This window comes from Cheilinus undulatus, linkage group 17, assembly GCF_018320785.1.
Source record: "Cheilinus undulatus linkage group 17, ASM1832078v1, whole genome shotgun sequence".
Lineage (NCBI taxonomy): Eukaryota > Metazoa > Chordata > Actinopteri > Labriformes > Labridae > Cheilinus > Cheilinus undulatus.
This window is the reverse complement of record NC_054881.1, coordinates 19859107-19873280: the sequence shown is the minus strand read 5'-3', so window position 1 is coordinate 19873280 and position 14174 is coordinate 19859107. Positions and strand designations below refer to the sequence as shown.

The 14174-nt window shown below is 38.5% G+C and overlaps 1 protein-coding gene across 1 annotated transcript in view; it reads right to left on the bottom strand.

Moving 5' to 3' along the window:
* Nucleotides 1-1506: 1506 nt before the first annotated feature.
* Nucleotides 1507-14174, bottom strand: part of man1b1a (mannosidase, alpha, class 1B, member 1a) — a 35293-nt gene continuing 22625 nt past the window's right edge. Inside the window, exon 14 of the mRNA XM_041810426.1 lies at nt 1507-12688. Within this exon, the coding sequence (XP_041666360.1) occupies nt 12479-12688 (210 nt within the window). The 3' untranslated portion in view covers nt 1507-12478. The remainder of the gene's footprint in view (nt 12689-14174) is intronic.

The following is a 14174-nucleotide window of genomic DNA, read 5'->3' as shown; positions in this document are numbered from 1 at the left end:
CCAGCTGCTGGATCATAGGGTCAAAGTGTGGATAAGACGTGGAGAACGCTATGCTGATTGCTGCACTGATAGAGCAATATCTTTTGGTGGAGGCAGTGTGATGCAACCTGACACGCCAGATGGATTTGTTTCACACATCCATCTGGAAAACCTTCAATACTAAGCATTTGGGAAAGGGCAGAGGATTTGAAAGAAACTCGGAGTGTGATTGGATGAACGTTCTGTCTGTCACATCTTTACGAGCCAATCAGAGCAACAAAACACGTGACGTAGCCACTATCGAGGTGTGCGCGCACAGCTACTGAGGAATAACGGAAAACATGGCGACTATAGACATGTCAGTACACGACTTTTGTTGTTTTTGAAAAGAAAACAACTCAATGCTGTTCTTTGTTCTTTAGACAAAGAAATGTTGTCAAGTTCTGATAAAACTGGTGCTTTAGCAGCCTCCACGCCAAGCTCTTCTGCCATATCTGCACCGGCCTCTTGTTGCTGGTTGCATACGTCACGACTCTGCTGTGCCTGAGAGTACTGCCCCTTGACGCTGATTGGTCCTGTCACTTTCTAACCGGGCCCAAACGGTTCAGTCGGGAGCTTTGCAAGATGGATTCGCCAGTGAAAAATAGGGAAACGGGTGTATCCATCTGCTTTGCAAGGTTAAGTGTGATGTGACTTCGATCAGATTTTGATAATCCAATCCACCAAAACACCGGACAAGAGTCAGTGGCAGAATAAGGTGTTTAGCATTGGCAGAGAAGATTTGGCTTTTTCATGGGTGCACATACTCAGCTCTGCTGCTCATCCCACCAATTCATGTTCCTGACCAATGTAGCACCATTTAAAAGGGTTAGGGTTTTTTGATAGAGCTGTTTTTGCCAAGTGTAGGTTAACAAGTAGTTAGTAAATTTCTTCATTACCCAGTAACTAGGTAGTGTAGGTTACCCTGAAATTAGAAACTCATTGATTCCCTGGTTAACTAGCTAACTAGCTTACCCATATGTTTCCAAGTGACTGGACCACTTTTAGAACTGGTAGAAATCTCATTCATTCCCTCTTTAAATAGCAGCCTGTTACTAATTCATTTTAGTGTAGGTAACTTGTTACTTAAATGTTGCAGCATAATTGTGCCAACTTTAAGGCCTTATTTTAAAGGTTGAAAAACTGTATCTTTTACTGTTCAGTGTTGTGATTGAATACAGTTTGAATTTCTCACACAAGCCTCTACTGTCAGTTATCCTTTTTACAAATTCCCTCAACACTAGGAATGCCTTCTAGAAAACACTAGTATAAAGTATGCTCTGTCATCAGCTTTCGGTTTATTCCCTGTGAAGACACAACAAAGACTTACATGACGGTCTTAGAGAGAAAGAGAGATGTGACAGGCGGAGTGGTGCAGCCAGGAAGCTGTGATGTGGCTTTGTTGAAGCGTACTGTAAAACCTTCAGGGTTTTGGAGAAAAAAACATTTGAGTCAGGACATGAGAAAGTCCAAAATATTAACTGAAAAGCTTTATTGAAAAATTGAGAAGTCTGAACATTGCAAGAAGCCACAACGTGTGTTACAAAGTGCTCATTGAGTCGTCTGTACAGTGAGCATAGATCAACACATGAGTAAGACATTTTCCAAAGACAAAAAGCTTTTAATCATGAGTTTGCAATAAAGTGGAATAATCTTTATTAAGAAAACTCTTTGCATGTCAGTATGTTGTCTGAACATGCAGATAAGATATCGATTTAGCACTCTTGGCTGTGTCAAGATGTGTTTTTCCTTCAGTACGGCTCAATTAATTGATTTAACCAGCAAAAGTGATATTGATCCGTGTCTTTGGCCCCTGACTCAGGGTCACAATCACAGAAGGTGGAGCCTCTGCTGATAAAACAACCATCAACAACACAAATGATTTGTTGTGCACGTTTACATGTAAAGTAGCTGAGTTGTCTCATGCTATGGCTTTGATTGAAAAACAAACCACCCTTGGAGTGTAGTAGTTACCTTCAACATCATCAAAAGTTGGAAGATTCAGCCAATCAGCTTCTATTAGAGAAAGTTTAATAGCTCTGCACAAGAATTAGTGTAAACCCAGCTACTTAATTTTGTTTTTAAAAAGACTTCAAAGTTCAGAAAAGACTTTTTTAATGAAACCCTAATAATCCAACTTTACCATGAGAAATTAAAATAGGGGATTAAATTTCCCAACTCCTGTAAAAACATCAACATTAAGGCAGCAATGGAAAATGTGAAATCACAAAGCAGAGTGAGTTTGAATAGCCTTATTAAGAGCTTATATTAGAGCCTCATGAGTCATTTCTGTTCTTGCATTCTAGTTGATACAAAAGTTGCATTTTTATTGAAAGTTCACCAATGTTAGGGACGCGATTTTCTCTTGGAGATGAATTCAAATAAAGAGTTTTTATCCTGACTTGAAAAATTCAGTTGCCACTGTAGTGAAAATGGCACTTTGAGACACTGGTATGACCATGAAAATCAAAATTTTCTTATTAAATATTGGCTTTGTATCCAAAGTCTGATATGCTGCAGGCACATGTAGGCAGATATTTTGAAAATGAAGGGTTTTTGTGTATTTTGGCATTTCTTACACAAGCAAATGGAGTTTGAGGTCACTGATCAGCACCTTTAGGTACACTCTTTCCAGGGTGGAGATTAACAGAATCTCTGTTTACAGCCTTTATGTGTGTATAGACGGGACGGGTGTTGCAAATTAGCATTTGCTATTAACACTATGATACTTGCATGGGATGGCTGTTCTCAGTTATCTATACTGTATCTTCCTCTCTTCTGAACTAAAGTCAGCAAAAGCCCAATTTTCCAGTGTTTCTAATGATTATCTTCTAATGATTTTCCTGTGTTGTGTAGAGATCATGTTCAGTATATACGATCAGAAATCCTGTAGTGTGGGGGAACACTGAAGACAGCTGAGCAGGCATGAGCAGGACTGTGAAGTTGAACTGAACATTAGCCAACCAGGAAGCAAGCTGACTAAGAGAGAAAGAACAAACACAGCCATGGATAGAAAATAGCAAACGTAATTAAAAATTTTGATGGACGCCTGAAATAGAGAAATAACTTGTTGATTCAAGGCAGCAACAAGAGTGCTTAAACAATATGTACGGTGAAACAAACTACAATCTAACAGACAAGAAGAAGCGCTAGACTGAAACTGCTACCGCAATAGATGTAGCTAGCTAACAGCTAGCCACATTTAGCTTGTCTCCTCTGAGTTTGTATCTAATTGTGCAAGATAGAGTGAAGACCGGTTGTTGGTGAACGAAACTAAGAGGGTAGGACCCCACTGTGTTCTACCCTCCCCTGTTGCTTACTTGCCTTTTTATGAACTGAGGAGTCTTTCAATAAAACCTGCACTCCATTACTAATAAATAAACCACTATTGTCAACTCATGAATGAATTTCTCACAATGAAAGAGAAAAGCTGTTTTAAAGTGTTTTAAGTGCAAACACCTCCTGGCTGGCACCACCAGCGGACACAAGTTACAGGCAAAGCATATTAGAGACCTGGATTGGCACAAGGCTGGAAAATGTCAGTCTGTTTGTATAGCGCCAGAAATTGTCACAACTTAATTGATGAATGTAGCAATATGTGGAAAACTAGCTGTAACAGCTATGACTGATAGAAAACAGACGTGGTAGAAACACAGGGTGATGCAGTATTAGCATTAGCAGCTAGGATGGTAAAGAAATAGTGCTATTATTACTAAATAGCACTAAAGTAGTCTTGCTTTTACATTAAAATAAACTGAATATAAGAGCAATATGTAAAATTCATCCACCATGATAAAACATTGATTTACTTCACTGTACCTACACCTGCACATGGAGGTCAGTTTTTAATGAAAAGACACCTCAATTTAAAAAAGGCACGTAAGCAACAACACTCCAACTACTGTTACTGTGTCGATGATCTCATTGCACATACTACACTATAAAAACAAAACTGTTAAATCTATGAATATTTGTTATCATGTACAGGGTCTCTCATATTTTCAAAGTCATTTTAAAATCTTCAGTGTGTGCCAGGCTTAACTTCTGATGCACTTATACTCTCACGGTTGCTCTCTTTAGATGTTGATGAACAGAAACACCTGAATGAACTACAGAGGTCACTGCTGCTTCATACAATACTCTGATGACTGCCAACATCAGCAGCTTTGGACAAGACCTGCTTCAGGTTGGTGAGTTTAAATTGTAATGGCCATTGCAGAGAAAATGTTCACATCACTGCTGTCTAAGAATGAGCTGCTTTGTGAAGAACAGACTACTGTTTACATGGTGTGATCTTTACAGCAGGTAACAGTGCATTTTTTATGTTTAAATGAAGACAAATATGTTTCTGACTATGTAGAGTGAGTGGACAAGATTTTCTTTGAAAATAGAGAAATATATAGTTTTTAAAACACCTGCCTACATGTGGACTTCACACCATTCCTCTGTGCTAAAGAACTCCTGACTAAAACGTCTAAACGAGTCTCGTCCTGGTACAGCTGGACACTATGAACTCACTCCAGTTTACTTTGGTTCAGTCTAAAAACACACCATCATTCAGCAGTTAATACTGAGTACCAATCTATTACCCAAAATAAACCTTAAAGACGACAGCAACTTCTGTCTTCTCCAGTCACGTTCTCAGAAAAATAGAGTACCCAGCTGTTTAGGAGATGACTGCGCCTCTATGAAAAAGAGGATATTAAATAGAAAATACACATTTAAGTATTTTTGCACATAAATTCGGCTATCTGAAGAATCCACTGGTCCAAAAATGTGAAATAAGCCAACCTAGCTCTTCAGTTTGTGGTCCGCCTAAAGCTGACCGTCATTTTAGAGTCTGTGCGAATTATGACGTCAAAAAGAGGCGTTCTAAAAATACCCGCTCCTCCACTGCTAGCTCCACCCAAAACTAATGCAAGCACCCAGGTGGGTGTCGGCAAAATCCAATGAAAAGAGGGGCATGGTTAGAAGAGGCTACTTTACATTTAAAAAGACACACACCAAAACTGAGCGTGTTAAGAAAGTGTGTTCAGAGCTGGTTTATACAGGGTCAACACCTCCACAGATTTTTCATTTAGACCACTGAGAACTGTGTTTAAAGGTGGAAACAGGGTGGGATATGTTACCGTTAATATTTGAGTGCATCTTTGAAGATTTACATCTTCAAGAAAAAAAATTTCTTAGATCTGAAGTGTCTCAAACAGGCTGGGTAAGTAAATCTTTACAATATTTCTATGGTTTTGTTAAAAAGATTGAAATTAATAATATTTCAGCCTTGAAATAAGAGAAGCATCTTTAGAGCAATCCTACAAAAACAAAAGAATTGAGAATACTGCACCCACCTCACTTGTGGTTTCCAGGTTTAGTTCATTCCCTCTAAATGAAAGAGGTTTGAGCTTCACCTATTCTTCTTATCTGTTTATTCATGATCGAAGTTCTGAAAAGCATTGCTAAAAAAAGATTATGTATCCGCTTTCAGACTTTTCTAATGGCACTATTTTAAAAAACTTCAATGCTTTAACCTGTTAAAGTGGCTCAAACTGTCTCGACAGGCCCTGACAAAACACGTACTCTCCCTTTACAGATTAAGTGTGCTTTAAAAGTGCGCACATTAACATTCAAGGTTAATAGAGAAACATTAAACGCATGACTTTCTCCACTTCTTTAACACTGCACTGTAATAAATCTCTCATTTAATCATCATTTTGTGCGCGCTAAGAATTAATCTGGTTTAATAAAGTGTGAAATACTGAAAATGGAGCAATTTGAGATTGGAGTACAGATGTTCTCGCATGTGTGAGGATTCTTTTAAATTAATTTTTCTAATTAGGATAATTCAGTTTTATTTATTGTTGATGGGGAGATTGCAGAAACCTCATAAATTACTGAGTCATCAAAGCTCTATCCTCATAAATGTTTGACTGCTAATGCTGCTGACAGGATTTAACTCCAGCGATTGTAATGTTTCAGACAGAAACAAACTGAACCTTTGTGGCTCAGTCTCAGAAATCACACCAACTGTCTTTGCATTTACATGTATCCAGGAAAAGTGAAATTATTGGGTTAGTCTGAAAAAAATTGGACTTTTAAAATTCACACAAGCATGTTAGTCTGACTAATATCATACTAAATCAAATTTCAGGAGGTCAGACTCAAACACAAATAATGCTGATTTTCTCTGCAGTGGATTCATCTTGATCAGATTAACTGGACTAGGTGTTCTGCACATGCTTGACAACGTCAACACTGGGATATGACCCTTAATGACCATAAATGCTTTGCATAGGAACAGTCGTGTTGTCCTCCACCTCTGGATTCTGCTTAAGCTAGAGGGATAGCATGCATCGCATCTGTGCCAAAAGTACAACGCATTGGTTCTTCAACTGGTAGAAACCCAAAAGTAGGTTGCGAAACCATTTTCAGTGGGTCGTGGATGTGTGCCATTAAAAAAATGTGATTTTATGTTAAATGTTTGCATCTCGGTTGTCTTAAGTCTAAACTGCTTCTTTTTTTAAAATTATTATTATATACCTTTGGTTATGGGCCACAGATGGCCTAGTGGTTAGGTCATGTCCCATGTGCGCGGGCAGCCTGGGATAAAGTCCAGCCTGTGCCTCCTTTCCCACATATTTCACCCCTACTCTCACATCCCCATTTCTGACTCTATCCACTGTCTGCCTCTGTCAATAAAGGAATAAATGTCCCAGAAATATACCTTACAAATAAAAACTTTGTTAATGATCACAAAATGTAAGAAATTTGGGTCAGGATATGTAATTTAGGAGGTGATGGTGGGTCCTAATGTTAGACCAGCTGAGAACTTCTGGTGTAGAGCAGTGGTTCCTAAAGTGGGAGTTGGGAACCCTGGGGGGTTGCAAGACACTAACAGTGGTCATGGGATGTTTCCAAAAAAAGTGATGATATAAAGAGGTATATTTTGTCGATTATTTTGGAGAAATATCCCTCAAATGAGTTCAATTTGAAATAAAACTAAAGTTCAGTGCATGCCCAGCTTTAAACTTACAATAGTTCACTGCTTACAAAGTTAGGTAGTAGTAACTAGCTGAAAGGAGTGATATTGCCATCTACCGTGGTACCATGGTATCGTCTGAAATCGATTCTCCTTTCCTATAAACACCAAGACAAGCACAGTAATCCAATTAAACTGCCTTATCAAACTTTAACATTAGCTTGACTTCATATTGAGTGCATGTAAATGTGCCCAGTATGATGGATTGTAGAAGAACTGTGCAGATTTATTACAAAAGGATAAAACATTATTACTACACTGATCCCCTTCCTGATATTGCCTGTTATTTAGTGGCACCATGAGGCTTACATTTGATTAGTAACCATGAATTATCCAAGGAAAAAAATGTGAAAGGATAAAAGTTGTTGTAATAAAGCAGTGAGCATGGTGCTTAGGTAGCACCTAAGATGTGGAAGCTATAGTCCTCCAACAATTCCAACCCCTTGATGAAGGGGTAGGGGGTGAAATCTGCTCCTTACAAAATGGGGTGACCCTTTAAGTTCCTGATACGTCATCAAGAGCATTGACATAAACAGATGCAACCTTATCAGGCATTTTTACTACGAGTGATTTTTCAGATGTTGTTTAACACAGAAGAACCGTAATGTGTTGAAACAAAATTAAATTATAAGATAATATGGTTGTCAAGTATTATTTACTAAGAATCACTGACTTTTGTACACCTTTTTTGACACCAGAGCAGACATCCTGCTGACGATTCACATGGTATTCTGGGAGATTTCCCATAACACTCTGTTTGGTGTGTGTGTCTGGAAAATCCTCCCCCTACTCCCCACTTCAACAAGAATCAGGACATCCTAACCCTAGGCGTCATCACGCAGAATGCAGAGGTTGGGCCAAGTGGCAGAAGAAAGGGGTGTATTGGGAGGGCCCATGTTTAAATCTGGCCCACTTTACTCCACTGTTAAATTTAAATGAAGGCAAACCCCCAAAAATGTTATGAAAAGAAACAGTGGGCTTACAGAAAAAACTTTCTGATATGACCGTACAGAGTTTCAGATGAGATATTATCAAAAGACATTTGAAAAAAAAGATACAAACAATTTACATTAAAGTATTTACAGCTGTATTAATTTATCAGCCACCCATCCAAAGTGAAAATACAACTCATAAATTTAACTTTCACTCATTGCACTTCACAGATCAACACCACTGATACAGCAGCCATAAAAAACAAAAAGTAACACGGTAAAGTTAAATAGGCACAGCAGAGCTTGGCAAATGTAGTGCACATTCAGTGATGCAGGGCAGTCTATGGCTCTCTGTTAGAGTGAATTATTATGAAAGAAACTGTTAAAACATGAAAATGACTGTTTTTAATAAACCACAGAATACAGAATCATCTGGACGGAAGCATTAAAGTGATGAAATAAACATAATAACAGGCTGTGGGTGCTTCTAAACAGCACCTACACTTTATATCCTTCAAGCTGTCAGCATTACTAAACAGCTATGACTCAAACTTCTGCAAGTGTGAGGACAATATTTCAACTTCTCAAGTTAGTCACCCAAAATAGGAGGATGAATCATGGATGCAAAAGTGCCAGAACTGAGAAAAGAAAGGGTTAAACACAAACACAGCGGGTTTAAGTGGATAAACTTTCCCTTTTTTAGACCACACAGCAGCTTTAGTTTCTTCCTCCTTATATGATGAAAAACAGGTGCTCATACAACCAGATCTAAACAAAACCAGGACTAGTCATAAGATACACTAGTATAGTGCATGTAAACTCACTTAGTGATGATTCAACTCAATGAAAACCTGTTCAAATTAAAAAAATCACACAACAAAGAATACATTCATTATTAAATCAAAGTTACGGATGACTCTCTGACGTTATTGGGTGTTCAGCCCATAAACAGTTTATCAAAACACAATGAACAGTTAGTAGCTTTCAGTCACGTCACCAGTGCGGTGGCCTGGAGGGCAAAAAGAGTCTAGGACAGGAGCAGAACCATTGACTGCTGTGTGAAGCTGTGGCACCATGCCTTTCATATCCACCTCCTCAAAATTAGACAGGTTAACATCCCCTGACGGCCGCAGAAAACAGAGATGTTAATTCAAACTGTAAGTTTTGTCAGTATGGAGCCTTATACAGCAGCTGGAAGACCATTCAAATCACTAAAATCAGAAAAGTTCCAGCCAGAGATTAGCTTCGGTGCTGTTTATCTAATCGTTACTGCAATCACAATTTTAGGTAGTGCAATTACATAATAGGCTGAAATCATTTTTGTATTAAGTTGAAAGGTTTAGAAAACTGCCTGCAAAAAGGCCTTTATGATTACAACAGTGCCGCTTATTGCACTTAGTAGAAGTACCTTTATTTAAAAAAGAAATTAATTCTATTTTTTGGAAAATATTAAGTTATTTTGAAAGCAACACTGTAAAATTTTAGCTTTTGTCATTTTCAAAATAATTGTATGATTTGAGCTGAGAAAAACACACTTCAAATGATCATTATTCTCTGCATTTTTCTTGAAATCCAAGCAAGTAGACTACATCCATCCATCCATTTTCTACACCGATTGTCTCGTTGGGGGATGTGGGGGCAAGTAGACTCATGATAACATTATGTATTACATGGTAAATCACAATACTGCTCCATACAATTTCAATTGCACATTAATACCAAATCGTACTGCACTAGATGAAAGTCCACAAAAATATGGACAGTTCTAGTATTTTTGAAGTGTTTGGGTTAGTAATGCTGCTGTTTGGAGAAGCATGGGAGCATCAGGCACACTTGCTGTCCACACTCCATTAAATATTGAATTCTCTGCCCTATGAATTTCCGTTTCTCCTTGTAAAAATATGACATCTAGTGCTTTTATGTTGAAAGGAAGAAAGAGAATCAGACGTAAGGTGCTTTGTATTGATGGGCGTTTGAGCTGAATAGATTTGCTTCTGTGTTTGCACAAGTCAGGACACAACGCATTTTGAACACGGATATTATTGGATATTGTTAATGCACAGCTATCTCCACATTGTAAAATACACTCACAGGCACAGGAGAGTGAGGAAAGTGAAAGAAAAGGATGAATGGATCTCTTGCATCACGCCCAGTGTTGCTTAAAGATATAAGGACCACGTTCAGCTGTTAGTCAGTGTTCTGGTGCTGTAATATGAGTTCAAAAACAGTCATAATCTGCAATATTTGATGTCAAGATTTGAAAAAATCTGTTTGGTGCTACGGTATTGTTCCCTAAAGAAATAAACCTGCTTTTTGCTCCTCTCTGGGTGTTCTTTCTCTAATGATGTCCTACAGAAGTATAACCTGGGCTTGTCACTTAATCAGTTAGCACATCCAGTTAAACAGCAACTTTCTTTCCTTCAACGATTTAAAATAAAACAAGCTTAAACACAAAAGTGACAACCAAGACGGTTAAACTTCTCTAAACAGCAGCAGAAGGCTGATCTTGCCCACCAGGGGGCAATCATCACATAAAAGCTCCAAATATCAGTCCATTTTGGAAAACAACCTTCAGGCATCTACTGGAAAGCTTAAAATGAGGAGGAATTTCAACTTTCAGCGTAACAATAACCTAGTAGAAAATGAAAGGCCCATCCAGAGCCGAAATCCTGATGAAAATCTAGAGAGGGTTGTGCAAAGGAAATGCTCTTGTGAGTTGAATGATTTTGACGATTTTTGAAAAGGTGAGCAGGCAAATTTTGCCAAGCTGGGTTTTGCCATGCTGATAAATGGATAAAATGCTGTGATGAAAACTGAAAAGGTGCTTCAACAAAGAGTTAGTCTGGGGGCTAAACATATTTATGCAGCTTGTTTTTTAAAAACTTCCTCTTAAAAGATTTTTTCCCATTGTGTTACAGGTCACATTGCAGGTCAAACATTTTTAAATCAATACATCTTAGCATTAACCTTGCAAAGCAGATGGATACACCCGTTACAAATCCATCTGGCATGTCAGGTTATCTTAGCATCATTTTTACCACAGAAATGTGTCTTTTTAAATGGGGGTGTGAAGACTTTATAGCCACAGTATAATGTCTGGTATTATTGTATTTATGAACCTCCTGGGTCATGGTAACCTGGCATGCATCCATCTGGAAAACCACTCATAGACAGCGATTGGGAAAGGGCAAAATGTTTGAAAAAAAAAACTCGGAGAGTGATTGGATAAATGTTCTATCACATCTTTACGGGCCAATCAGAGCAACAAAACACATGACATAGCCACTACCAAGCTGTGCCCCTACCGAAGGTGTAAACTCCATGCAGAACTGCATAACACGAAACATGGTGACCATAGACATGTCAGTACACGACTTTTGTCGTTTTTGAAAGAAAACAACTCACTGCTGTTCTCTGTTTGTCTTTTAACAAAGAAATGACATCAAGTTCTGATAAAACTGCCGCTTTAGCAACATCCACGCTAATGTCTTCCACCATAATTGCACTGGTCTCTTGTTGCTGCTTGTTTACGTCACGACTCCGATATGCCCGAGAGTACTGTCCCTCGACGCTGATTGGTCCTTTCACTTTTTAACCTGGCCCAAATGGTTCCGAGGGGAGCCTTGAAAGATGGATTCACCAGTGGAAAACATGGCCGTATCCATCTGCTTTGCAAGGCTAGGGTCATGGTGTACTTGCAAGTAAACCAGCTTACAGCTTACTCAAAGTCCTCACTTCGATAAAGATGGCATGTCAGATATAGAAATACTCTACATTTGTCTTCAAACAAGGCACTGACTCCAGCAGCCCCACTGCTCATACAAACTTAGGCTGAGACAACACAAAGCACAGACATCTCAAAAGAAATGGAAGAAACACAACTTTACGCCTGTTTGTAGTTTTTGTACACAAGCAAGCGCGCTGCCAAAAGAAAGACTTCTCTAATAATTTGTGATCCCTTCACCAGAGCAATCCATTAAAACATAAATTTAGCTCCACATGCAGCACTGATTTCCATTATTGATTACTGCACCAATTGCATCGCTGAATCAACTGGATGAATTGGTGGATAACTTTACAGAAATGACCTGGGATGTGCTTGAGGATTTTCAGACAAACCCAGGGTGATATCATTGTTGCTTCCATATAAATAAATAAAAAAAAACAACCCAGTCCAAAGTAGCACAACCCTCCCACTGTCTCATCTCAGCTCTCCTGTTAGCTCCAGCTAGTCAAACCCCATTTAAAAAAGTTTTTGTACATTAGAGACCAGCTCTTACATAAACCTTTTCCTTAGGAAAAATAAAGAAAAGGAAAAAACAAACCCCTCCACAAGGACACACATCACAGTACAGGCGGATGGCACAGATCTGGTTTCTGCCTCACACCAGCAGTCCGGCGTGGACAGTGTCTGAAGAAATGCTCCTGCCATCACAGCCTTTGACTCACACAGACGTCAGAGGGTCTGATCTTTACAGACAGCTTTTGTAAGAGCTCACTTTGGTGCAGAGGGCCATATGGGGAGCGGATGTGCTTCTGTGTTAAAGATATACTTGTCTAGACTGAGCAGGTCCGTGTCATCAGAGAAGAGCAGGTACAGGTATTTCAGGGTCTCACCCAGGAAGAAACTTTCCATCTTGTCTCGGGGTCCGGGGTTCGCGGGGTCTCGGACGTTGTTAATGGACGTGTAGCCTCCATCAAGCACCTGAAAATAGAGTTGTTTGATCATGGATGCAAAACTCCAAACAGTACTCTTTCTAACTCTGTCATTGTGTGTGCTTTGTTCTTGGGGAAACATCTTTTTATTCTATTTATTTTTAGGCTTTTACTTTATTTGGACTGGACAGAGGATAGAGCAGGAAACTGGGGGAGGGAGGGAGAGGAATGACAAGCAGGAAAGGTGCCACAGGCTGGATATTAACTCATGTAGTCCGCTTAGGCTATCAGAACCCTTCGGAAACATCCCGAAAGCAGAAGTATTTTTTTCTATGCCTCCCTATGATAGCAGGTAATGGGATTTTCTTTAAGCTCTTATGAATGAGACAAGTTCTGCTGCACTATTTTTACTGACACTGATACCATTATCCAAGTCTTAAAAGATACCACTATCAATACTTTACTGTTATATGGTAGAAAGACAAGATAAACATGTTTTTAACAGAATAAGTTTACATACTTTCATTGCCGATTAGAGCTTGTTTAGATTATTTCAAACAGCAGTACTGATAAAAGATTCTCACCATAAACTTTACTCCTATTTTTCTTAGCATGTCATATGAGTATACAATGGTAACACTTTATTTACTTTTGCCTAATAGTTATTTTACTCATGTCACCTGAACACAACATGATTAGGGCTCTATGGATTCTGCTTTATTTTTCCCAATTCCACTATAATTTTTTAAATTCTGTTTCTTACCAATTACACATATTTTATCATCAGAGAGATACAGTGCTGTTTATGTAACTAATAAATAGAAATAACCTTAAATGTATTGATGCAAAACAACATTTGTTCAATTTTCTTCAGTACTTCAAGTCAAATCAAAATTTGCAGAATGATGCAGCATAACATTGCCCCATCACTTATTTTTTATTCTTATTTAAATAACTTTTGATGATAAAAGAACTAATCCAATTTAGTGCCTTGAACTTCCATTTTTGTTACCTTGGTAAACAAACATCTAAAAAATATCAATATTACTCTGTTTGTTTGGTTGTTTTTTTTAAATACAGAATCAAAGTTTAAAATTATGGCATTGTGACCGAACCTGTGATCACAGTAAGGAGTAAAAAAGCAGCAGAGATGTACCTTAATAATGCAGGTTCAGTCAGGAACACTCTCGTCTTACATTTAACCATTTCATTAAAACATGGATAGACAGTTTTACTTGGTGGAGAAGGCTCTGCTCAAAAAGATGCTCCATGTGTTAATCAAGCAGCCTGCGTTCACTTTCCAGGGAGCGCTAAGCCACAAACCCCCATGGATAGATACATTTATGACAATGTGCACTGAATACAATAAAATTAGTACAAAAGCGATTAATCCATAGTAGCATGAATCTGAATGAGGGTGCAACAAGCTTTATACTATAAAGGAGGAGGCTGGGGTGGAGGAGGTTAAGCTTTGGCAGCAGTGTGGTACATCGGCTCTAATGCAAGCAGGGATTAGTGAGAAGTATTTAAATAAA